Raw genomic sequence first — 27,815 nt, 5'->3', positions numbered from 1 at the left:
CAAGCGTGAAAACATAAAATTACATAAAAAATTAAACAAATACTTTTGAAGGATTTCTTAAGGATTTGAAAGCGTTCCTTTTGTGTTGGTGTATATGTGAAAAACTTGCAAATGATAATTAGGTTCCAAGAACAGTTCATGCTCCAAGAACAGTTCATGCTATTGTGAATTTGTGCAACTCAAATCGCGTAATATTTGAGGTGTTACTGTACATACATACTCTTGAATGACTGTTTTCGTGCACCGCAGTGAAAGTGTCAAGTAGATTTATAATTCTTTAGCAAATGTTATTTAGTAGCTGTATTAAATGTGGAGAGGCAAGTTAAGTTTTATGATTTTTTACATTCTATTTTCCAGTAGATAGACCTTTTCTTTGCAATATTTATAGTTCTCAGTGCATTTGCAGGTTTCGACATAGTTATGGTAAGAGTAATCCGAGGAAGATGGTACGTGCATGGGCTGAGAAGGAGAATGGTAATCTCCATCGTCTACATGGTGCAGGGCTTCCTGTCCCGCTCCCAATAATTTTGAGAGCTCCAGTGCTTATAATGGAGTTCTTAGGAAGTAATGGAATGGCAGCTCCAAGACTTAAGGTCAGTTTCCCCACCACATTTACTTTAGATAATGATGAGATGTAACCAACTGGCACTGCATCAGAATGTAGGAAAATTGGAGAGAATTTTTGTGAATATCAGTGATTTACAATTGATTCTTGGGGCATCCATGGGGCTGTGTAGGGCCTATGAACTTGTGTCACAACATTCTGTCCTGGGCAAACTCCTTAAGATCTCCCCAAAACTCATCTCATCCTTTCTGCCTCATTGTCCCCAACCCCACCACCTTTGGCTTACCTTTACTTCTTCTACCAAGGGCACAACCCACCCTGTTGTATCTCATATTATTCCCTGTCTTCTATACATGTCGTAGCCACTTCCAGCGTGAGAACCTAATATACTCATCAATCAGCTGCTTCCCTGTTACTTTTCTAATTCTTTTATTTGATATCCTTTCCCTCCAATTAATTCATAATATTCTTCTGATCTCCTTATTTTCAAAAGCTAAGAATTTATTATCTGAAGTCACTGTACTGTATCATGACTCATGCCCAAAATCAAAATACTAGATACTCCTAACCGTTACCTTATAAATTTAAATTTTGTTTGCACGGAAAAATTGCTATTATTCCAAATATTTTCAAGTATCCCCAGTGCCTGATGAGCCTTTTTCAATTTTTCCATAAATTCTGCGCTAAAGAACCATCCTTATCTATATATAACTAAATATATAACCCTTTGACTACTGCCGAGATGAGGTCTCACATGTCCCAGAATCCGGAGGGTTTTCAGACGGGAGTCATCTTCAGTATGCTACCAGATGTGCGAAAACATAAACAATCATTGTAATAGCACATTTATTTGTTGTTTTGTTCATGAAACTTACCTGACAGATATATATATAGCTGTATTCTCCGAAGTCCGACAGAATTTCAAAATTCGCGGCACACGCAGTGGGCGGCCAGGTGGTGGTACCCATTCCCGCCGCTGGAGGCGGATATCAGGAAACTATTCCCATTTTCTATTCATATTTTTTCTGTCGCCGGCGGTTCGGTAAACAACTGTTTACAGACCTCCGCCTAGGATTTTGAGACTTCATTAGCCGCTTAAGTATCCTAATTATTCTTACGATTATTGACTTGGATTTGTGGCTAGGCATACGCTATCGTAAATTTTTTCATGCATTTGATGTCTGAGGCTAGTTAGCCTAGTTTCAGATTTTGTCTGCATGGGGGATGGTGAAGCTACCGGAACTTTCGGTAGACACTCGCTTAGTGTATATGGCGTTTACTTGTTTTCTTTGCATAAGTTCAATGTAATTAGTGTAATGTGTGACTGATTACGGAAGAAGTAGGATTCATGTACGCATTTTAGAGCGTGTTAGAATCAGGAGTTTTCTTCCACAGTAAACAGAAGTTAGAAAATAATGAACCTTCTAACCTCCTGTAGATTTTATTTTGCCTAACCCTGTGGTAGGGCTTACGGGCCCTAGAAGAAGTGTCTGCTAGAGGATTACATCAAGTAATCTTAGACTAAAGTGCTCGCTCTCCAATCAGTGTTGTGAAGTGTAGTGCCCCTTGTGTTGTGTGGAGGGGGCGTCAGATCGGCCCATAATGCCTCTAGGCCTGGACCTCTGTCGGACTCCCAGGACTCAGGGAGAGGGCATGTCGAAAGCCGCAAGAGGGTTACGGGGGCTCCCCACCGATCTGGCGTCCCTTCGGCAGAACCTGTTGACGCTTCCCAGGCTGCTAAAGATCGTGCACGCGCACGAATCTTGAAGGATTGCTTCTCGTCCTCCGAGGCGTCCTCGCCCCGCGCAAGGGTTGGAGCTCTCGGAAGGACTCGCAGACCCTCTAAGAAGCTTTAAGAAGAAGGAGGACCGCTTCACGTCCTCTCTCTCGTTAGGAGGGAACGTCAGATCGGCCCCCATAACGCCTCTAGGCCTAGACCTCTGTCGGACTCCCAGAAACCAGGGAGGGAGAGGGCATGTCAAAGCCGAAGGAGGGTTACGGGTTTTTCATGCTGATCTGGCTTCCTTTCGGCAGGTCCTGTGTCGCTTCCCCCAGGCTGCCGAAGATCGAGCACGTGCACGAAGCTTCAAGGGTTGTTTCTCGGCCTCCGAGGCATCCTCCCCACACAGGGGTTTGGGGCTCTCGGAAGGACTCGCACCACCCTAAAGAAGCTTTAGAGAAGCGGACGCGTCACGTCCTCTCTCTCGTCACGAGAGGATGAGGAGTAAAGAGACCACATTTACCCTTTTAGAAGAATGCACTGCTCTTTTTCTTTTCTAAGGGACATTTAAGGAGGCTCATTCATCTTGCCAGAAGAGTGATTTGAGCCTCCTGCGAAGTGAACGCTCATGTATATATCATTTATACATTATTAAGGAGGCTCATTCATCTTTCCAGAAGAGTGATTTGAGCCTCCTGCGAGTGAACCGCTCATGTATACATCATTTATACATTATTAAGGAGGCTCATTCATCTTGCCAGAAGAGTGAGTTGCCCAGCCCCTGAGAGTGAACGCTCATGTATACATCATTTATACATTATTAAAGAGGCTCATTCATCTTGCCAGAAGAGTGATTTGACCTCCTGCGAGTGAACGCTCATGTATATGAACGCTCATGTATATATCACTTGTACATTATTAAGGAGGTTCATTCATTTGCCAGAAGAGTGATTTGAGCCTCCTGCGAGTGAACGCTCATGAAGTTAGAGCTGTTTCAACCTCGCTAGCATTCCAAAAGAATTTGGTAATCAAGGACATTCTTGATTCCACCTTTTGGAGGAGCAACTCAGTATTCGTCTCCTCTCCTCATGGCGCTCCGTATACGTTATGTAACGTTCGCTTTACTTCGAAAAGCAAGCTGATAAGTTTGACGGCGGCAAGCTGCTTTGCACAGTCAAACCAACTTATGTCTCTGGTCGGCATAAGAAGGGCAATTTAGACGTGAGGAAGCTTTTGGAGGTGCTCGACGTCCTATAAGTAGAGACATTCTCCAGGACGCTTCGGCAAGCACCTTGCGGAAGACGAAAGCCATACGTCTTCCTTTAGTGTTCACACTCTTCAGGAGCAGCGTGCGGTTCCATGGAGACTCGCATGAGGACGTCCCTTAAAAATATTCAACGTCATACGCAAAACGCGGTTCGTCATAACATTGAGATGTTGGCAAGGTCGCTCGCCAGGACGCCTCTTGGCGGGCCCATTGCATGCATCAAGGCGCTCAACGAGTTCCTCTCTGAAACGTCGTTCAGGAACTTGGTGTTCTCTGCTCAGACACGCTCGTAGCTAAGCAGGACGTTTTTTGAGGACGCTCAGCAGGACGCTAAGCAGGACGCTTTTGAGGACACTCGGCAGGACGCTTTTGAGGACGCTCAGCAGGACGCTTTCCAGGACGCTTTTGAGGACGCTTTTGTGCACATTCGCCAGGACGCTTCGGTGGAAGCTCGGCAGGACGCTTTGCGAGAGAAAAGACTTGTAGAAGGCGTTTTATTTGCTGTTCAGGACGTTTCTTAGGACGCTTGACGCTTTATAAACGCTCGTCAAGAGGAGGTTTTTTCAGGACTCTCCACAGGACATTCCTTTACAGAAATTTTAAAAAGGATTCGAGTTAGCGGAGAGACATACCCGAATTTTTTCTTCGATCCCTCTTTCCTCTTCATCGATTTCTCTGAGAATCGGGAAGATTATATACTCGGATTCCTGGGTGACTTTCCGTCATGTTAAAGGGTTTTTCCCCTATTAGCAAAGTGCTAATATTTTGTCTAGTAAGGACGTTTTCCCATTGTCAAGATACTAAACGTTTTGTCATTTAAGTGGGGGACCCCTCATAAATGGGGGTAGTTCTCATTGACATAGATTTTAACGTTTTTATCGTTTAAGCGGATAAACCTCATTAACAAATTTCGAAGAGCTCATCATTCATTTCAGAGGCTCATCCGTGGGAGTAAGAAAAAGACTTGTAGACTAGATCCAGGAAGTCTTATGTCCAATATCATAAGAACTTTGAACGGTCCTTTTCGATCCTCGGTTCTCTCTTGATGATCTCTATTCGAATATTACTCCCTTTTCTGGCAAAGAGTCAAGGAGTTCTTTTAAAAAGTCTCATTCATTAGAACGTGGACAGTCGTTTTCCTTTCTTTCTCTCTTCCTCGTCGAGGAAATATGTAGTATATAATTCGATGTTCAAATTATCCGAACTACTTACGTAGTTTATCTTTGGCGTCATTTTGCTAAAAAAAAAAAAACGCATGGGTCAAGTCCATATACGCATATAGTATTTACCTCTGCGGATAGAAGCCGAAAGAACTGTTGTTCTAATGTATTTATTTGACACTCCCTTCAACCTTCCAAGAGTTTTCGGAGTAAGAATAACTATTCAGGTATTGTTACGACAACACCAACTCAGATTCTGTATTTAGCGAATTTTGTTTCGTTTAAATATGCCTGCTTGAGAGTTTCCTTTTGCTCGATAATTTCATACCTATCCCTTCGTAAAAGGAGTAGCTGGCAACTCAGGCAGATAGTGCGAGACGATGAACAAGGCTGCTGTTACTGTGATGTGATCTACGCAGTACCGCTTAGCTCGGTGTCATGCGCGTTTGGTTGCGTCTCTCTGCAATACAATCATGGATTTTAGCCTCGGGTTGAGGTAATTTCTAGTAATCATGAATGGAACATGCCTTCCGTTTACTTAGAAAATTTCAACAAGATATCTCTTATACTTGTTCGGTGCGGGTTTACCGCACGGTAACAGATCTCTGTACGAATCTACCGCGGCATAGCACTATAATAATGCTCTGCTGCTTATGCAAAGTGCAGCCTTATTTAGGGAAGGAAGCAGGCTGAGTGAGGGAATGGATGAGTTTGCTGGGGACCATTTCCCTCGCTGGAGAAGCTTTGTTTTCCCTGAATAAACAGCAATTCAGACCTCTACAATTTTTTCCTCACGAAGAAATTGGAATAACATCAAAGATCTTGTAATAATTCTAATTTTCTCTCAACGGCTTGAGGATCACCTCGGGTGATAGCGAGAGGGTGCCAGACATCCCGAACAGAGGAACAGATGTTCTGGCACATTGTCTGAAAGAATTGGAAGCCAAATTGGTCGGCTCTCCAGTTCCTCGAAGGGGTGTTTGAGTTTCGAGTGGCCCAAATCATCTCGGATAATTTCTCAGCTCTTTCATAGCTCAAGAACAGAGAATGGTTATGGGCTTGGGCACGGAACGTAACGGTCCTCAAGAGGTTCGTTAAACTAGTGCACGTCCGTGCGGGTCTTCTCGATCGAAGGCAACAACTACTGACGTCTGAGTAATCCTCCACTTAGAAGTATTTCGAAAGTGAGGAGAGACTGAGGGCGTCCTTTCGTTAAGTTTTTCGTAATTTTGAAGACGAAGGAGCTTCCTCTTAAGTTGTTCCCTTATTCATGATCCTAGAGGTTATTACTTTAGTCGCCACATGTTGGCCTCTAAGAGGTTGGATTCACAGAGGTCAGGTAATTCAGAGAATTGTCCAAAGACCCTTCCCGAGAGAATCGGTGTAATCTAACTTCGTCACTTAGTGAAGTATCTAATATCTCTCCTCTCTGAGTCTGAAGGCGTTCAGACTATCGAGAAGCGATAAGATCTTCTAGATTAATGGCAGTCTCTTGGCCGAAGGCAAAGCAGTGCTACCTATTTTCAGTGTTCAATCGGAGCGGGCCGTTTCTGGATAGTGAAGGGAAATGACTGTTCCTCCAACTCGACCTCTGTGAATTTCTTTATGGTTCTATCTTTCCGTATGAAGTACGAGATAAGATAGAAGTCCTAACTATTGTAGAATATGCAAATATGTTGTTGACGGCCTCTAGGCTCAGAGATTCGGTTCTGTCAAACAACAAAGCTTCACGATCTTTGAGGTCTGGGGAGATCTTGAAATTCTCTGGATCGCAGGTTCCGGCATGGAACTTAGACGTAGTCTGAGTTTCTGATGCCAAAAGCATTTCGAACCTATCCTTTCTGCGAACTTAATACACGTTGACCAGAAAGGCGAACATTCTAACCGCTCTAGCCACGGCAAAGAGGGTTAGTGAGCTTTTAGCTATCATCAGAGGTTTTAGCTTTAAAGGACATAATGCGGTCTGTCCTCTAAGCCTTCCGTTCTTGATAAGAACGAAAACCTGTCTAACCCTTGACCCGAAGGTTTGGAGACCAAGGGTATGGCACAAATTATTGGGCAAAGGCATTAGAGAGTCCTGTGCCCTGTCGGGTCTCTCAAGTTTTATCTTAATAAAACTATAGTAAGTCGAGGTCAACGGACAATCTGCGGTGTTCCGTAAAAGACCGACTGGTTCATGTCCAAGAACACCCTGGCATTATAGTCAAGGAGTTCTTTTAAGAAGTCTCATTCATTATGTTTGCATAAAGATTTGAGATTTTTTTCTTAATATGAATGCTCAAGAGGTGAGGGCGCGGCCTCGGAAGCATTTCAACAGAGCATGACACTCAGTAACATCCTGAGTGCCACGCTTTAGCGAAGCAACTCTGTGTTCGCTTCACACTCCCGACGGGATGTGAAGACGACATTTGAGATCTGTAAGTCGCTAGGACCATACATATCCGTAGATATATTATTGGGGCAGCAAGCAACACGAATCCTATCCTATAGGGAAAAGGGATAGGTGTGCTTTTAACTTTGAAGGGTTGGTCGCTTGAGGCGCGTTCCTTTTCTTTAGCCTAGAAGTTATGGAACTAACTTTAATAGGTTAGGTCAGGTGGTGGTTTTAGCTTCGTTGCCCTCAGAAGTATGGTCATATGGTCTAGTCCACATTGTGGTCACGCCCCTGTTGACAGATCATCTAGAGCGCACCAGCATTACAGGTCTCTACCATCGCTGGCAACCCTCTAGTAACGCAGAAGCAGACTTAGTGACAGTTAATCACGAAGTCGGCTATGCTAACAGGTGAGGAACCAAGATGTATATCATCAACTTAATTTAGTTTCCCAAAAATCCTATTCTGTCTCTTCCCACCATCCGAAGGTGGGATTCAGCTATATATATATCTGTCAGGTAAGTTTCATGAACAAAATGTTATTGTTATAATACAATTAAGTTTGTTCATACTTACCTGGCAGATATATATAATTAAAGTGCCCACCCACCTCCCCTCAGGAGACAGTGGCACTGATAAAATATGAATAGAAAATGGGAATAGTTCCTGATATCCGCCTCCCAGCGGCGGGAATGGGTACCACCACCTGGCCGCCCACTGCGTGTGCCGCGAATTTTGAAATTCTGTCGGACTTCGGAGAATAACAGCTATATATATATCTGCCAGGTAAGTATGAACAAACTTAATTGTATTATAACAATAACATTTTCCTACAAATTAAACTGTTTTCGTTTTATGATAATATTTTGATAGTAGCCATCCGTAATATATATATGTAATTAATGTAACATCCCAAATAAATAAACATAGGATAAGTGCTATATATCAGGATTTTCTGTTGCCAGAGGTATGAGCACTTCCTGATTTCTAATGATAGTCTCCAGGAAAGACATTTACATCACAGTTGAATATTACGATAAAAAATTATTTGCATATCCATCAGAAAACTAATGAAAATGTTGATCAATTTTACGTTTCAACATACTATTCCACTAGTTATGAAAAAAAATAAGATTTATTATTAGAGAGAGAGAGAGAGAGAGAGAGAGAGAGAGAGAGAGAGAGAGAGAGAGAGAGAGAGAGAGAGAGAGACCCGGCCCAACTCTTCTCTTGTTCCTGTGTTGCTAATCCCTTTTATTACATGGAAGGAAACTGAGTTAATTTCTTTACTGGAGCAGTAGCAAAATAAAAAAAAAATAGTAAATTATATACTCAAATGCACACACAAACACATACACATGCACAAAAACATGCGCAAACACATGCACATGCACACAAACACTTGCACACGCACATATGCATTCATAGACACACACACACACACACATATATATATATATATATATATATTATATATATATATATATATATATATATATATATATATATATATATTATATATATCCATATATTATATATTATATATATATATAAAGGTATAAGCCACAAAGGAAAGTGAAACATTGGAGTAGCTACGAGATCTTTTGACTCAACGTTCTTTACTTAGCAGACTGACTGTCATACATAAGAAACTGAGAGGACAAGGAAGGGTCGTAAAGTGACAGATAGTGATTATAAGGAGACAAGTACCTAGAATCCAACACGCCTGGAGAAATAGTAACCTTCCCAAACGAACATAAACATGGGTACAATTTAAGAACAAAAAGATTAAGTCAACTGCTCAGACACAGGGACAAGACAAATAAAGGGTTATACAGGGCGGTAACTGACCACATTCAAACCGTTGGTAAACAAAAACTTATTTACAAAACATATTAAACATACATAAAGAAAATATGTATCTACAAGGCAACTAATTTATATTTGAAGTCTGTGATTGTATCTTTGAGGTCATTCTTAAACATGTTACAAATACATACAATTGTCTAAATGAAACAGGCCACGACTAATATTAAAATTACAATGGGAAGTAAGTTGTATAATGGCAGATTCTAAAAGATTTTGTGATAAGACATCTTCTGGGCTCAGCTCGTGTCGGCCTATGAAATATCCTTAAGATCATTATTTCTAGGTAAAATTAATCTAAAATTACCAGAGAAAAACAAAATTAAGAAAATGTCAGTAAAACTGACTCGCTCACTCTATAAAAGAAGTGTCGGTATGTGAGTATAGGCGAGTGGGATCACTACCACGAGTCATTCACCATTTAGACCTTCCAACATAAAATCCCCACCAGAGAGAGCTGATACTAAAGGGTGATGCGACCGCTACTACTACTACTACCGACGCCACGGACAGCAGCGCCCCTAGCGGTCATCCTTAATCATTAGCTCACAGCGCTAGAGTGCCTTTTTCCTCTCGTGTTGTTTTCTTGGATTTATCTCGTCATTTACGATGGAACGTGCGGCTATTGCATCGGCTAAGTTAAGTGCCTCATAAGTAGTATTTTCCAGTTTTTTAGTCTTCCAGGGACCAGTATTTTCCTTCTTATAGGTCAATATACGGTCTCCCGGTTGACTCGTGGCGGCTGTGTGTGCCGCCTCGTGTTAAGATTTCCCGGTCCTCCCATACTGGGACATCTTATACTTATGGGCTTATTATATTTACGTTCATCGTTTATTACATCGTTTTTATAGCTAGGACACAGCCCTTTACCATTTTCTCTTAGTTTGGTATTTAGGGCTATACCGTGTTTCTGGCCCAGCATCCCAGCTCTTGCTCTTCATCGGCTACCGCTGGCTCCGAGCAGTCAACTGTTCTTCGGAACAGCTTGCCTCCTCCTGGGCTTCTTCTCTTTTACTAAAAGTGTCTTTTCCTCCTTTACGATGTATTATCAGTGTTATTTAGGGTGTTAGGCTAGCCTAGGTGCTTGTAGGTGCTTGTGCCATGTGTTGGTACAGTCTGGTTCACGTGGCCCCTCTATGGTTGTGTTGCTATCGCGGCTTAGGCCACCTGCGATCACGTGTCCCTTAGCACCTTACCCTTCCCCTTCCCTCCCTACCAGGTATAGGGAGGGGTCTGGTGGATCTCCTTGGTTGCCATCCCTCTTGATTTGAGACTGCCTTGACGAAGTTATGCATTTTCAGCTGACTGCTGAAAATGCATAGCGGGCAAGAGGGCTTTCGAACTTGGAGAAATATCTCCCAGTTCGAATCCAAAAGTCTCAATTTTCCTCTTACTTAAATTTATTTCCACTCTTCTACTATCTTTAACTCAGTTGCTCAACCTAGCTGTCCCCCCCCTCTTCACTAAAACCTTCTTACAGGTTGGGCAGGGGCTGGGCTTTTTTCGCATTGGCTCTTTCTTGATCCAAATGGCAGAGACTGTAGAGGTTTGGTCCGCCTCTCGAGTATGTTTGGACCCGGTGGATGTTGATATGATTTCATAGCAAAATCCATCAGGGCGGAACTACCTATGGGGGACTAGCCTGCGGAATCCGGGGAGGTATAGTCTCTACGGTAGGACTCTCGGCATTCTTTCCGGTGTGCCCTCTATTGTAACATGAATGGGGATGATTGCATACTAGTTATGCCCTCAGTCCTATCAAGCGGGTTTTGCTTACACTTGAGCCACTCATGTTATGGTAGAGCTATCCCTTCGGGGTAGGGTAGGGAGTGGACATATGGGAGTCAGTCTCTGCTGAGTGTCTTTGGTGAGAGAGGGGTTGGTGTGGGGGGCCTGGTTTTCTGCCTGATTTGCAGTAGGTTTTTCAAATTTCTGCTGAAGGATCTATGAATAACGACCCTATGATAAACTCCCCCGGACAATGCGACCTCTTGACACTACCCTCCTCTTCGACCTCTGGCACGGACAAGGACAATCCAATAGAAAATTCAGTTGTACAAAAGACGACCCATGACAAGACCTTGAATGTGGCAATGAAAGTTCTAGCAGTGGTGAGAGAATCCTTTATGTTGATAATCTCTCCTCAGACTTCAATTGTTTTACGTTTATGGAAATTTTTGGAAGGTTTGGTGAAATTAAGTCATAAAGTATTGTGAAACTAAAGATTTTGCATTTTGGAGGGTTTGGATTGAGTTTACAACTCATAATAATGCCATGAATGCTTTCAAGTGCTCAACTAAGGAAAACTTAAAATGTATGTTAATTTATAAAATGCCCCAGAATATTGAAGTTGATTCCTTTTATCCAGCAAGAGTCAGTCAGGAAAACTACAGATGGGAAATGTAAGGTGAGGACATCTTTACCTGCCAGGTGGCTAATTGTTTCTACAAAATCAGAATTTTTGCAATCTTTTTCCACTTCAGGAAACATTTGAGAACATTGGCAGGAACAATGACCAACTCTGATATTACGATGGTTTTGGAAAGAATAGTTTTTTGTTTCATGCTAAGTCTTATAGGCAAGGTCACATGATCTCTAAGTTGAAAAATACTGATATGATAAAAGAGGTCAAACCACACTATAGTTTTAGTTATGCCAAGGGAGTAGTATTCAGTCAAGACCATATAGAACTGCCTGACGAGGAATTGCTGGAAATGTGCGATGATAAAGTGTGGAAGATTTTCAAGGTTCCAAGATCAAGAATGATTATTTTCACTTTTAATAATGATCAAGTTCCTGATTATATATATGATTGACAATGGAGAGATTTCGTGTTAGACCTTTTAAGCATAGACCACTCCAATGTTTCATGTGTTTTGGATATGGTCACTCGGCAAAGGTATGTACTAGGAACCAGCTATGTGCTGCCTGCTCCTTAAAAAAGCATGAAGGCGAATGTACCTCCCCAGTATTATGTATAAATTGTAAGGGAAATCATAATGCAAGGCATAAGGAATGTGAGTCATTTAAAAAAAGAAAGTGTTAGACCATAGAGAAAGCTCATGCTGAACATCTAAGTATTAGCCAGGCAAAAAGACTTTTGTTTCCAAGACCTCAATATAGTGAAGTAGTAAAAAGTGGAAAATCTAATATAAAAGATCTATCTAGAATACCAACTTCAAAGTCAAAGCTTCAGCTATCCCCTTCTGAGCTCGAAGTACATTCAGCATCTCCGCCTTCATCCATGAAGGCCCCTTTGTCCCCTCCCGATGGGCCTCCTCTGGGCTTCTGGGAGGTCTCTCGGGCTTCTAATGTAGAAGCCTCACAGGCAGCCTCGCTGCCTGATCTGGGTATGTCCCAGAATGACACCTTGATCAGTGCACCTCATATGGCTCAGGTGCACGCTGCAGAGACGGTGCCTCTTAGAAATAAGAGACCCCGCACTCCTTCATCATCTCCACCTAATCCCCATCCCCACCATAGTAGGGTTCCCAAGAGAGGAAATAGCAGGTCTCTTGAGGATCTGCCAAGTTCTTCTATGAAACAAAGACCAAGACCAAGTCTTTCCAGACCAGCCCAATCCAAGTCCAAAAAGTAAAAAAAAAAGAATATCTAATAGTAAATAATGGCTCTATGTCAGTGGAACATAAGAGGTTTCCATTCAAAACAGAGAACAGGTCCGGGTCCTTTTCAAGGAGCATAATTTAGCTGCCCTTTGTTTGCAAGAGACTAAACTTGGTAATGTTTCTCCTAATTGTGGACAAAACTTTATTTTTCACAGATCTCCACCACCTGTAGGTGAACGTTCTCATGGTGGTACATGTATTATTGCGGCCAAGTCATTACCACAAAAAGTTATCAAATTAGACTCCATACTGCAAGCTTGTGCAACACAGGATTTTCATCAATAAATGGGTCACTCTGTGCTCTCTTTATCTAGAACCTGGCTAGAAACTCGATTGGTGGACAGAGCTGGCAATCAAGACAATTAGAGGTTGAAGATTTGCAATCACTTTTAGACCAACTACCTCAACCTTTCATTCTGATGGGGGATTTTAATGCAAAACATACTTTGTGGGGGGAAGGTAGGTGTGATCACCGTGGTCTTTATAATTGAAAGATTAATAGATTGCAATGATGTAGTTTTTAATGAACGACGGTTCTCCTACAAAGGTTTGATGTAGCCCATAACTCTAGTTCAGCAATTGATCTTACAATATGTTCGTCATCATTACGATTAGACTATAAGTGGTCAGGTGGATGAAAATCTCTATGGAGCGACCACTACCCTCCATCTTAAGTATGTACAAAATACACCCTCCCCATCTTTACCCAAGTGGAAGATAAAGGAGGCAGATTGGCAGCTGTATGAAAAATCTACCAAAGTCAATCGTAAGGCCAATGAATTTCCTTGCCCCTCAGCTGCCTACGAATATCTCGCTAGTATAATGATTGGAGGGGCGATGATGTCAATTCCTAAAACATCAGGGAAACCCCGTCGTCCACTGGTACCTTGGTGGAATAGTAAATGTGCCTTGAGTAGGAAAATTGCAAGAGCCAGTTACAAGCGATATCGAAGGCGTCCTGTCTTAGTTAATAGAATAATATACAAGAGAAACCTCGCCAAACAAAAGCAAGTCTTTAAAAGAAAGCAAGGAGGGAATCCTTCATCAAGTACATATCAGAATTTAAAGTATAACTCGCCACTTTCTCTGGTTTGGGATAGAATCCGTAAATTACTAGGGAAATTTTCCCCTGCTCCTTTACCTATTTTGAAAATCAACTTGGTAGTTATATCGGATGCAAGAGAGGTGGCAGAGGCCTTTGCTCGGCACTTTTCAAGCATTTCAAAGCCCCAGTCACTACTCCCCTGAATTTCGCAATATTAGAAACATGACTATAGTTAATCCGCCTGTTTGTTCAAATTCTGAGGCATATAACCTTCCATTTAGTATTGTTGAATTCGAATATGCCTTATCTTTGTCCTCTCCAACATCACCTGGAGAAGATGATATTATTTATGCAATGATTTCTCACTTACCTCTGGAGTCAAAAAAATTCTTTGTCGATGTTTTAAACGAATTCTGGTGCTCAGGGACTTCATATAAGTTGTGGAAAAACTCTGTTATAGTTCCTTTTTTAAAAGGACCCTAGTCATCCCAAAAGTTATAGGCCTATTGCTCTTACCAGCTGTGTCTTCAAGATTTATGAACGAATGGTGAATTTTCGTCTGATATGGTTATTAGAAACAAAGAACCTGTTGTCGAAGAGGCAATTTGGCTTTCGCAAGAATAGAAGTACATTGGATCCCTTATTTATGTCTCACACGTGAGAATTCAGAATGCTTTTGCAGTCCAAAATCAAACAATTGCCGTGTTCTTTGATCTGGAAAAAGCATTTGATACTACTTGGAGGGTTGGTATTTTAATGCAGCTGGTTGAATGGCGTATTGGTGGCAATATGTTTAATTTTGCCAAAGACTTCCTGTCTGACCGGTACCTTAAAGTTAGAATTGGCTCTACCTTCTCATCAGAGTATCTTCAGGAAGAAGGCATTCCACAAGGGAGTGTGCTTAGTCCCAACCTTTTTTAATATTGCCATTAATGGTTTACTTGAACATCTCCCTGTTGGAGTAACTGGTCAAGCATTCGCGATGAATATTGTGTTATCGCCTGTAGTAGAGCTACTGCAGTTGAAGCTTGTACTAAAATTCAGTTTGCAATTAATGCTGCTACTTCCTGGGCTAATAGTAAAGGTTTCAAATTTTCTGCAGAAAAAACTAAGCTATACGTTTTTGCAGAACACGAAGAAGGGAAGAGATTCCAACCTTATTTTTAGAAGGTTTCTATCTTGCTTATGAAGATAAAGTCAAATATTTAGGAATTATTTTTGACAAAAAATTGACTTTTGCTGAACATATAAATGAGACTGTAGTAAATGTTAAACAGCGGTGCAATATTCTTAAAGTTGTTAGTAACCTGAATTTTGGAGCAGACCGTACTACTTTATTAAGAATTTATCAGGCACTATGCTTGAGTAAGATTGATTATGGATCTCAGGTTTATGGCTCTGCATGTAAGACCTTGTTAGGTAAGCTGGATGTAGTACACAATATGGCTTGCGTATTTGTACAGGTGCTTTAAAACGTCTCCTGTTGAGAGCCTTTATGTAGACTCTGGTTTTCTTCCTCTTTTCATTCGGAGGGAGGAACAAGGGTCTCCGATATTTGTCAAGAGCACTAGCCTCTCAATCTAATCCAAATTTAAGTATATAAAAACATCCTGTTGACAGAGCACCAACTAAACCTACATTGGCCTAAGCCTTTTGAAGTTAGATTAAACATAAATGCGAGAGAGGTAGGCCTTATTCCTCCACTGGTTATGGAAACTACATTTTCTAAATTCCCTCCTTGGTGTAGGCCTCCTTTAGATATTTGCCAAGTTAGAGACAACAAAAAGATCAGCTCAAGTGTTCAACTTAAAAGTAGCTTTTTGGCCCATGTTTCTGAGCATAGTAACTCGATTGCTGTATATACAGATGGATCATCAGCAAATGGAGTTGGATGTCTGTCATCGTCGGTAGAGAACAATTACAAAAAGCCTCCCTATTAAATTCTCAATTTTTAATGCAGAGATTTATGCTATTTTTAGCGTTTTGAAATTTATTTTTAGTACAGGTAGCACTGGGGACTCTTATTATTTATTGTGTTCCCAGAGTTCCCTAGCTGCACTCCAGAAGTTGACGCCATCTAATCAACTTGTCCAAGAGGTGCAGGATTGGCTGGTCCTCCTGCATTCTCGAAAACGCATCAGTGTGAAGTTTTGTTGGGTTCCCTCGCATGTGGGAATTCGTGGTAATGAGCTGGCTGATACAGCCGCTAAGCAGGCAGCTTCCTCCCGGGCTTCCCACTCTGTGAGGGTTCCCTGTGAAGATTTTAAACTTTTTATTAAATCATGTGTAGGACTAAGTGGCAGAATCACTGGTCCAACTTGAATAGTAATTTAAAGCTGAAATCGATCAGACCTTCTGTTTCATCCCTGGTCACCTTCTGTTTGGGATGGATAGAAGATCTAGTATAGTTTTTAACACGCCTGCGTATAGGGCATACTTTTTTAACTCACCGGTATCTTTTAACTAGTGGAGCAGAGAGGCAGGTTCCTCAATGCTCCAATTGTAATGTTGGCATTACAGTGAGGCATATATTTGTTGACTGTCCTCTATAATAATCATAGACGTCGGTTTGGTTTCACCAACAAACCTTTGTCAGATATTTTAGGAGAGGGTGCTCCCGTAGAAAGAGATTTTTAAATTTCTTAAGGAAATCCATTTGTTTTATGATATGATATTTGAGTATTTTAATATGAAGTTTATTTTAATAATTTGGATTAATTATGTATACCTTTTTTACCCTTTTTTTTTAGTAAATATATCTTGTTGATATATATGCGCTGAATGGCCTTTGGCTCCGGCGCGTGGCAAATGGCCACAAAATTTATAAATTCAAATTCAAATTCCTTGGTTGCCATGACAACCACAGTAGCCTACCTCCCTCTCCCTCTGAGGAGGCCTGGAGCTCCATCCCAGCTAGGGTATAGGGCGACCACTTGTCTCGGGTACCGGGTTACCGAGCGGGTAGCTGTAGTGACGGGGGGGGGGGGGGGGGGGGGGGGGGGGTAGGCCACCCCCCCTCTCTCTCTCTCCCGCCGTGTTACGCCGGGACCCCCCACCTATTGCCTCAGTCCCACCCTTCCCCTACCGTAACGAACGGAGCCTCCGCTGAAGCCGGGGGCCCCTTTGGTTATAGGTCCGTCTGGCTCCGCCAGTGGGCGGGGTGGACATTACTAGTGGTCTGTTGCTTGCCTACTATATCCTGTTTTCCGCTACCGGAGGAGAGCTCGCTCCTTACCCGGGCACTCTTCTAGTAGACGGAAAATTTTATACTTATCGTTATATATACGGATATACCCTAATATTACGGTGAATTTTAGTTTTAATTTAATTTAATTTAATTTATGTACTATCTCCGTCGTTCTCCGTCGTGGTTTCATGGCTCCTCACCACTCCTGGTTGGAATCTTTTTCCTGTCTCCGGCGTAGCCTTAGACCAACTCCAACCGCCTAGTTACCACACGTATTACGGCGGGGCTCTGGTTTAATCTAACTTACATGCTCCGGCATGCAGCGGAGCATTTGTTTGGCTGTAAGTGTGCACCTGATACTCATGTACTCCTCCACTTACAGGCTACCAACTGTCAGGTCCCAGGTTCTGCAACGCAACGCTCTACGACCCCTGCGCCCATGAGGAGTGTAGGACGCCACGCCCCGTGTGCCACCCACAATGGACTGATCGTTTGGCACCCGGAGGCTTGCACCATCTGCTACGACCTCGTTAGTCAGCTGTTGGGTGGGGTAAGTCTACTCTTAGACTTTCTTGGTCTTATCACTACTAACACTTAGTTTTAAGCTTCGTTCAACCCTAATCTCCGCCGTTAGAAGCTTCATATCGCCTTCTCTTTCAGGCTGCCGCCGTGAAGGAAGTCGCCCTGGCAACCCTGAAGGCTTGGGTGGGCGGCTTCGGGAAGAACGCCGCCAAGGGCCAGCCGTATATTCTTGACAAGAAGCTGGCCGTTCAGATCTTCCCCGGTGGCAAGTCGACCGGCTACGTGGACCCCATCTCGGCAGCCCCTCTCATAGCTTCGATCCAGCAGGAGGTGCAGCAGGCGTTCGGGTCCGTCTCCACGCAGAGCCGGTGCCCAGATGTGGCCAACCTGGACCTGAATATTGAGCATATGGCAGTAGGGGCAGAGGATTTGTTGGTTGAGGTAGTGTGTCGGGCGCCCAAGGTCTTTCCTTGGGTGCTCCTGGATCTTCTTCCCCTGTCCCTTCTTCTGCTTCATTCCAAGGCTTTACGGGATCTGAGATCCCTGCCCGCTCTCCCTGCCCCTCTTTCTGTACCCCCGAAGGTGAAGGGACAGAGAGAACAGAAGACTGCATAAGACGACTTCTAAGAAGTCGTCGTCTTCTTCAGCTAGGAAGTCTACGACTTCCTACGCTGACGCGGTGAAGGCAAAGCCGAGCTCTTCCTACTCTAAGAGTCTAGAAGCAAGGCTTCTAAGGAGAAGGCTCGCGCTTCCGGCCGAGCCAACGCCTTCTCCGGCATCTACCGGATCTACTCCGGTAACTCCTGTTGGGGTGGCGGGGACCGAGCTCCTTTGATCCGCACCACCTTTTCGGCAGTTGTGATGCAACAAGTGGGAGAGATGGTTGGCTCTCTGGGCTCTAAGTTTGAACAGATGTTTGCGCAGCTGCTAACACCATCAACAGTCTGGCCAATCATTCAAGATCTCTCTAACAGAGTTAGAGAGCACGAGGACCGTTTTGCTGGTCTTAACCAGGCTCCTCAGCCAAGCTCCCCTGTAGCAGGTACTGGTGTTTTACAGTTACCTCCCTATGAATCCCTACCAGCCTTCTCCATGGATAACCCATGGAGAGTGGCCGCTTATGCCCCCTTCAAGGACGGCATGATCTCTATCCCGGAGTGTGGAACTCGAAGAATTGAGGACTTCGAGTTCTATCCTCCCGGACTGACTCAGCCTTTCATTGGGTATGCTAGGCTGACCGTTGCTGCTCTCACTAGAGAGGACAAGATCTCCCGAGAGACTGTGCTGTATAGTAGGGATCACGCACAGCGGGAATGGGTTCACTGCCTGGAGGATTGGGAGTTGTACCAACACCAAACTCCAAGCATTCAAGAGTCCATTCACTATTTTCGCTACGGAGGAGGAGGCTTCTCTTCCGTTCGCTACCAAAATAGTGGAGGCAACTCTTCAGGCAGTCCTCAAAGACGAGCCCATGCCACAGCTGAGGGAAGCGGAATCTACTTCTCCGCTCTTCCCAGCCTTTGGAGAATTGTGGGAGAACTTGCCTGCCACGTTCTCAATAGGTAAGCTTAAGCCAGACTGCGCAGTGGATCAGTTTGGCGAGAAGCTTCCAAGACTGCCTGATACCCTTATTCAGGCAGAGTTTGATGCTCGAACAAGATTTGGGAGGTCCCTTAACTCCCTAATCATTACGGAAATGGCTGCCCTGTCTTACGGCACAGAACCTTTATTCAAGATTCTGGCTAAATCACAGCTTCAGACAGTCCAAGCTGATGCTTTTGACTTCTTCCTAGCTAGAAGGAACTGCCGAAAGCATGTCTTGCAGGAGGCAACTATCAGGCATGAGCCTAATAGACTCCTAGCTTCCAGCATGTGGGGTGCGGACCTCTTCCCAGAGGCCTCTGTGAATGAGGTGCACCACGAGGCTGCTAGGCTTAACCAGAGCCTTAGAGCTAGATGGGGCATCTCCTCCAAGAGGAAACAAGAGACCGCCCCTGCTGCTGGTAAGAAACTAAAGAAGACAGGAAGAAGGTTCCAGCCTTACCAGAAGCAACAGCAGCAACAGCAATTTGTTCAGGCCGTCCCAGTTACACAACAGGGACAGCCGTCTACTTCAAAGCAGACGCAACCCATTCTCCTGTTGTCTCCTCAGAGTCAACCTTCCACCTCCTACGCAGTCTCGCCGGCCTTCAATTCAATGTACGAAAGCCAGGCCTACCCAGCCTTTAATAGGTTCTCTAGGGGTAGCAGGGCGAGGGGCCACTTTCGCCAGCGTGGCACAGGAAGAGCTGCAAGAGGTAAACACTTCAAAGGAGGGCGCGGAGGTCAACCCGCCCAACAACAGTGAGGCTCCCCAGGTAGGAGGGAGGCTGTTCCTCTTCCATCACAGGTGGGGGTTCAGCAAATGGGCACAGAGCATCGTGTCCAAAGGATTGGGTTGGAGTTGGATCAAAGATCCTCCTCCAATCAAATCATTCTATCAAGTACCATCAAAGGAATTGACAGATTATGCAGAGGAACTCCTTCAGAAAGGAGCTATTGCGAGAGTCCAAGCATCTAAAATTTCAAGGTCGCTTATTCAGCGTGCCAAAGAAAGGCTCAACAAAAAGAAGGGTAATATTAGACTTGTCAAAGCTAAACTCTTTCATTCGTTGCGACAGTTCAAAATGCTCACCATTCTCGCAGGTACGGACCTTACTTCCCCGTGGGGCCGTCACAACCTCCATCGATCTTACAGACGCATACTATCATATCCCTATAGCCAGACACTTCCGTCCATTCCTAGGCTTCAAACTAGGAAATCAGACGTTCTCATTCAAAGTGATGCCCTTCGGTCTGAATGTAGCCCCCAGGGTATTCACGAAAGTAGCAGAAGTGGTAGTTCAGCAGTTGAGAACTCAAGGGATAATGGTAGCAGCATACCTCGACGATTGGTTGATCTGGGCACCAACGGTCGAGGAATGTCTCAAAGCCACAAAGAAGGTAGTTAAATTTCTGGAACATCTGGGGTTCCAGATAAACAAAACGAAATCCAGACTCACTCCGGAGTCTCGTTTTCAGTGGCTAGGAATCCAATGGGATTTGTCTTCCCACAATCTGTCAATTCCGTGGTGTCAAAAGAAAAGAAATAGCCAAGTCTGTGAAACAATTTCTCAAATGCAAACAAACATCAAGGAGAAACCAGGAAAGAATCCTAGGTTCTCTTCAGTTTGCCTCAGTGACAGACATCCTCCTGAAAGCAAGGCTGAAAGATATAAATCGAGTTTGGCGATCGAGAGCAAACGCCAAATCTCGAAACAAGTTGTCAGTAATTCCACAGATCCTTCGCAATCGGCTCCGTCCATGGACAAAAGTGAAGAACCTTGCCAAATTAGTACCCCTTCAATATCCCCTCCAGTGTTAACCATTCACACGGATGCCTCCCTGTCCGGATGGGGGGATATTCTCAATTCAAGCAAGTTCAGGGGACTTGGTCAGTTCAGTTCCGCCAGCTTCACATAAAACGTCCTGGAAGCAATGGCAGTATTTTCTTACTCCCTGAAGAGACTCCTTCCCCCGAAGAAGTCTCATCTAAGACTAGTTTTGGACAGTGCAGTGGTAGTACATTGCATCAACAGAGGAGGGTCCAAATCCAAACACGTGAAATCATGTCATGATAGCCATCTTGTTGCTCTAGCAGACAAACACAGATGGCATCTGTCCGCCACTCGACTGGCGTGGGTAAGAAATGTGATAGCAGACGCTTTGTCCCGGTCAGTTCCCTCTGGAATCAGAATGGTCCCTAGACGACGGGTCATTCCAGTTGATATGCCGGAGAGGTCCCAGGTCTCCAAGTGGATCTCTTCGCCTCACAAACGAACCACAAGCTCCCTTGCTATGTGGCCCCCAACCTGGACCCTCTGGCTTATGCCACGGACGCCCTGTCGTTAGATTGGAATCAGTGGTGGAAAATTTATGTTTTTCCTCCAGTGAATCTTCTTTTGAAAGTCTTGAGCAAGCTGAGGACTTTCAAGGGACTAGTAGCTCTGATTGCTCCAGACTGGCCAAATAGCAACTGGTATCCTCTGCTCTGGAATTGGGTCTCCGACCTCAACGGATTCCCAATCCCAAGCTGTCGCAATCAGTACAAATGAGGACTGTGTTCGCTTCCTCAGGAATTCTCCAGACCCTAACTTTATGGACTTCATGAACGTTTGCGGCTAACAAAGATGCTAACATTGATCCCACAAAACATCCTCTTCTAGAATCAGATAAAAGAGAGTCAACTATTAGACAATATGACTCAGCTGTTAAAAAAATTAGCATCCTTCCTGAAAGAATCGAAACACCACAACCATGACAGTTAACTTAGCTATATCCTTTTTCAGGTCCTTGTTTGAAAAAAAAGGCTTAGCAGCTAGCACTATTACTACTCATAAATGGGCTGAAGAAAATCTTTCAGTTGGGTTTCCAGATAGACCTAACAGAATCTTACTTTACGTCTATTCCCAAAGCCTGTGCTAGACTTAGACCTTCTCAAAGGCCTACTGCAGTTTCATGGTTCTTAAATGATGTCCTCAAACTAGCCTCAGATACTGACAACTCGTCTTGCACATTCATAATGCTTCTTAGAAAGACGTTATTTTTATTAAGCCTGGCTTCAGGAGCCAGAATTTCAGAACTGTCGGCCCTATCCAGAGATGCGGGTCATGTGGAATTCCTCCCCTCAGGAGAAGTTCTACTTTCCCCGGATCGTAGCTTTTTAGCTTAAAAATGAGGATCCCCTTGCAAGTGGGCTCCTTGGAAAGTCATCCCACTTCCGCAAGATCCTTCTCTCTGCCAGTATCAACTTTAAGACCTTTCTATTTCGTACATCCTCAAGATCCTCAGGTTCTCTCTTTATGAGAGAAAAAGGTGGCACTTTTATCAGTAAAAGGAATCAGACAAACGATCCTTTACTTCATTAAACAAGCCAATCCTGATTCATTTCCAAAAGCACATGACATCAGAGGAGTAGCCACCTCAATTAATTACTTTCAACATATGAACTTTGAGGATCTTAAAAAGTATACTGGATGGAAATCACCGACAGTCTTTAAATGTCATTACCTAAAGTCCTTGGAATCTTTAAAATTTTCTGCAGTAGCAGCGGGAAACATTGTTTCTCCTGATACTGCATAGTAGTTGTAGTATAGATCCAGGTCTCCTTTCTACCTATCTCGTCCAACATGCCTCACCCTATTGCCATGCTACTCGGAATACTCTAGCCTTAGCCGCTAGAATCATTTTGGTGGATTGTCCCTTATTTCTGGGCTCAGCTCGTGTCGCTGCGCGAAATATCCTTTAATCTATTATTTCTAGGGTAAATGTACTAACACATACCAGAGAATAAATAAATAAAGAAAAAAGGTCAGTATAACTGACTCGCTCACCCTCCAACACTATGGCGAGTGAGACCACTACCACGAGCCAAATGCCAATAGAACTCCCCCACTACAAAATCCCTCCAAGAGGAGAGCCGACCCACAGAGTGGGCAGCAACTACTACTACTACTCCATCCCATGCTGCCGACTGCTGCGCCTCTGGTGGCCATCCTTTTCAGTTAGCGCACACGATTCACACGTGCCCTTTTTTACTCGGTGATTTTGTGCCCTTTCTTTGGATTATTTACCATGGAGCGTGCAGCATCGCAGCAGCTAAGTTAAGTACTCAGTGTTTATTGCTATTTGGTTTTTTTTTCCGGCCCTGAGCCCGTATTTGCCGTTTTTTAGGTATAAATACGAACTCTAGGTCGGAAGCATGGCAGCATGGTTCTGCCTCGTGGTGGGTTCGTTCTTGGTCGCCCATACCCAGAACATCCCCTTACTTAAGTACGCTCTATTTCTATTATCCGCTTTGGTTTAGGGTACGGTCTACACGGTTTTGTCATGCATGCATGTCTTTTACCTTATGTAGCTCCTTCCATCCAGACCCTAGCCAACGGCTCTTAGTATCGGCCTCGGCTAGCTTTGAGTGGTAGACTTGCCTTCGGGTTAGTCGTACACTCCTGGATTTTTTCTCCTACTATGTTGTTTTCTTTCTTTCATTATTATTCATTTGATTTATTTATATGATATTTGTTTAGGTTAGTTAGGCGTCTGGCTTGCTTAGCCTAGGTTATGGCCCATAGGGCCTATATGCTACCGCTCTTCAGTTCGGTTGCTTCCCGATAGCATCTCTCTGATCGTTGGTTATGTTTCTAGGCTTAGTTGTCTTTTGTTTGGTCTTACCGCCCGTGGTCACTACGTGATCACGAGGCAGCCAGAACGCCTGTCCAGTCACCTTCCCCCCCCCCCCCTCCCGCTCTTCTATAGAGTCGGGGGGGGTGGGTCGGTCTACCCATGCTCGCTCCGCATACCCGAGCCTGCCTCCCTTTTCTCCCCCCCCCCAGGCGGAGGGAGTAGAGGGACGGGACAGACCCAGACTGGACTCGACCTCTCCGGCTTCTCGGTCCGGCCGGATGGTAAGGTGGGGGGGGACTGGCCTTTCCCCCCTCCGTTGCTACCCCGTCGCTCCGTTACTAGCCCGAGTCTGTATGTCCTCTCGCTCTTTCCCACCTTACTAGGGCTCCTTTACCACCGGAGACCTGGCATCCAGCGGAAAGGTGCTAGTCCACCCAGCAGGGTGGACCGGAGCATACAGTTGGTCCCTTCTAACCACTCCGTCTCGCGAGTTACAACACTCCGCCACGGACGGGACTTAGTCCTGTACGTTCGAGTTTTTAGGTTTAAGATCTTTTATGTTAAACTAGTAAGTTTATCTTAAAGTACCTTAAACCATCCCCCCCCTCCCTTACCTGTCTCACCGGATCTCTCCGGGGTTATAACCTATTCAGGCGATAAGGGAGGGGTTATGCCCAAAATTTTTTCCGAGCTCCGGCATGCAACGGAGTTCTTCTGTCCTTTAGCCTGTAAGTGATAGTCTTTAAGATACTCGTGTGTCTTTTCACTTACAGACCACCAACTGTGAGCATCCGGGATGCGCCGCCACACTTCAGGACCCATGTGTACACGAAGTTTGCCGGTCCCATGCTCCATGCGCGACTCCGCACGGGGACATCCAGGTCTGGTACCACGAGACGTGTACCATCTGTTACGATCTGGTGAGCCAGCTCTTAGACGGGTAAGTATTCCATCTCCGGTAACTGGTCCTCATTTGTTACAGTTGCTTAAGTTTTTACATTAATCACCCTAACTTAAGATAAAATTCAGGGGGTCTTATAGCCCTATAAAATTTTAAGTTAAGCTTTAAATTGGTTTTAGTTTTAAGTTATTCTTAAAATCTAATCAATACCTTCTCTTCCAGGCCCCGGCTGTGAGGGATACCGCACTGGCAAACCCTGCGGGCCTGGGTCGGCGGTTTTGGGAAGAACGCCGCCAAGGGTATGCCCTACATCCTTGAGAAGAGGTTGGCGGTACTAATCTTCACGGAGGCAAGGCTACAGGCTACGTCGACCCAGCAGAGGCGGCCCCGACTATCGCTTTCATCAGCAAACAGCTGGCTGCCTCGTTGACGGACCAAGGCCAGGACATTTTCCTCGGAAGTCCGCGACGCTTGATATCAATGTGGAACCTATGGTAGGTGTAGACGAACCTGTTGGTCGAGGTAGGTACGTTGGACACCCAAGGGATGCCCTTGGGTGCAACTGGTTCTTCTACCCCTGCAACCTCTCCATCCTTCCAAGGCTTTACAGGTAATGAACTGTATACTTCTCCTGACGCTTCAGTTAGACCAAGGTCAAGGTTCAAACAGTGAAAACCTTGACGAAGACGTCGTCGTCGTCTAAGAAGACGGCTTCGGCGTCATCTTCTTCTCGTAAGTCTCCGGCTAAAAACCCCGGAGCAGAGAGATCTAAAGCTTCTGGGTCCGGCTCTAAGTCTTCGAGGAGTAGATCCTCCAGGGAGAGATCTCACACTCCAGCGGAGTCGTCAGTTCCGCTACCCTTGGTTCCGATTCAGAGCCACCCCCTTCCCACCTCCGCAGGCAGCTCCGGCTTTGGACTCCCACGCTGGTCTGTTACAACAAGTGGGCGATCTGGTTGGGTCTCTGAAAAATAGCATGGAACAAATGATCTCTCGGTTGTCTGATAGGATTACCTCTCAGGACAACATTATAGCCGGACTGAGCCAAGCTCCTCTAGCCTCTCCTCCACCTTTCAACACAGGTGGAGCCCAGCTACCCCCGTATGACTCTCTACCTCCGTTCTCAATGAACAACCCTTGGAGAGTAGCGTCATACGCCCCCTTCCAGGAGGGACGGGCTTATCTCTATCCCGTAATGTGGAACTCGGAGGATTGAGGACTTCGAGTTCTACCCGGAAGACCTTCAGCCTCCGTTCATCGGCTACGCCAGGCTCACCGCCTCAGCCATGACTCGGGATGATAAAGTACCAAAGGAGACAGTCCTCTATTCACGTGACCAGGCTCAGAGAGAATGGCTCAGGTGTCTAGAGGACATGGATTGTTCCAACACGAAAATCCAACCCTTTAAGAGTCCGTTTACGATCTTTACGATGGAAGAGAGTACCCCGCTCCCTTTCTTGACAAAGATCGCGACAATACTATTCCAGCAGAACCAGAAGTGGGGGATTCCATGCCTCAACTGAAGGAAGCAGATCCTACATCTCCTTTACTTCCTTCAGCCGGTGAATTGTGGGAAGATTTACCTAACACCTTCTCAAGCTGGCAACTCAAACAGACTGTGCTATGGAGCAGTTTGGTGAGAAGCTACCTAGGCTTCCAGATAGCCTTATTCAGGCAGAATTCGATGCCAAGTCACGGTTAGCCAGGTCTATTAATTCCATGGCTATGACCGAGGTGGCTACCATTGCCTATGGGTCGGAGCCACTCTTCAAGCTTCTTACCAAATCTTTGACTCAAACGGTGCAGTCGGATATGTTTGAGTTCGCCACTGCCAGGACGAATTGTAGAAACATGTCCTACAAGAAGCGAAAATTCGACACGAGCCGAATAAGTTGCTTACGTCAAGCATCTGGGGAGCAGACCTCTTCCCAGAAGCGATGGTGAAGGAGGTTCAGTCAGAGGCTACGAGACTGAACCAGAGCCTTAAAGACCGTTGGGGTCTTACGGCCAAGAGACGACAGGATCAAGCCGGTAAGGGTAAGGCTCAAAGGAAACCTAGACGTTTCCAGCCCTACCAGAAGAAGCAGCCACGCTTCTCTCAGCAAGTTCCGGCTGTTCCCTTAGTACAAACAGCCCAACCTTCCACCTCAAAGGGTCAGTCGCAGCCGATTTATATTATCTCCCCTCAGCCTCAGCCCTCCACCTCTTACGCCCTCTCTCCGGCCTACAACCAGGTCTTCGAGGGTCAAGCTTCACAGAAGTATGACCGCTCGGGTAAGGGAGGCAGAGGTAAGCGATCCTTTCGTGGGAGAGGATCGGGAGGTCCCTTTAATAGGGGAAAACATTTCAGGGGAGGCCGAGGAGGCTACCAGAACCAATGAGGAACTTCAGGTAGGAGGGAGGCTGTTTCACTTAAGCCACCGGTGGAACTTCAGCAAGTGGGCTCAGAGCATTGTGTCAAAAGGCCTGGGTTGGAGCTGGTTAGCGAACCCACCCCCATCCAGACCTTCCGCCAACTTCCTTCCAAGGAAATTGACGGAGTATGCGGAGGATCTCCTTCAGAAAGGAGCTATAGCGAGAGTCAAAAGGTTAAAATTTCAAGGACGCTTGTTCAGCGTGCCAAAGAAAGGCTCACAAAAAAGAAGGGTAATCTTAGACTTGTCCCGCTTAAACTTAGCCATTCGCTGCGACAAGTTCAAGATGCTCACGATCTCGCAGGTGCGGACCTTACTTCCCCGTGGGGCCGTCACCACCTCTATCGATCTTACCGACGCTTACTATCATATCCCTATTGCAAGACACTTCCGTCCGTTTCTGGGCTTCAAGATAGGAGACCAGACATTTTCCTTCAAGGTAGTTCCTTTCGGGCTCAACGTAGCACCCAGGGTGTTTACGAAGCTGGCGGAAGTTAAGTAGTTCAACAACTAAGATCGCAAGGGGTTATGGTAGTAGCGTATCTCGACGATTGGTTGATCTGGGCTTCAACAGTCGAGGAATGCAACAGAGCAACACTGAAAGTGATTCAGTTCCTGGAATATCTAGGCTTCAAGATAAACAGGACCCAAGTCAAGACTCACTCCAGAGTCAAACTTTCAGTGGCTAGGCATTCAATGGAATCTATCCTCCCATACTCTGTCGATTCCATCAACCAAGAGGAAGGAAATAGCCAAGTCAGTCAAGCAATTTCTGAGTCACAAACTGGCGTCAAGAAGAACTCAGGAAAGGATCCTGGTTCACTCCAGTTTTTGCATCAGTGACGAACATCCTAATGAAAGCCAAACTGAAAGACCTAACCAGAATCTGGCGCTCACGAGCAAATGTCAGGTCCAGGGACAAATTATCCTCAGTCCCTCTGATTCTAAAGAATCGACTCCGGTGGCCG

General features: G+C 44.9%; 1 protein-coding gene across 1 annotated transcript in view; it reads left to right on the top strand.

Moving 5' to 3' along the window:
• LOC135203229 (serine/threonine-protein kinase RIO1-like) overlaps positions 1-27,815 on the top strand; it is a 133,564-nt gene that overhangs the window by 53,493 nt on the left and 52,256 nt on the right. Inside the window, exon 7 of the mRNA XM_064232997.1 lies at positions 407-593. Coding sequence (XP_064089067.1) covers positions 407-593 — 187 coding nt within the window. The remainder of the gene's footprint in view (positions 1-406; positions 594-27,815) is intronic.

The sequence above is a fragment of the Macrobrachium nipponense genome, chromosome 33 (genome assembly GCF_015104395.2).
Source record: "Macrobrachium nipponense isolate FS-2020 chromosome 33, ASM1510439v2, whole genome shotgun sequence".
Taxonomy (NCBI): domain Eukaryota; kingdom Metazoa; phylum Arthropoda; class Malacostraca; order Decapoda; family Palaemonidae; genus Macrobrachium; species Macrobrachium nipponense.
Note: the sequence above shows the minus strand (reverse complement) of the source record. Positions and strands in the feature narration are given on the sequence as shown.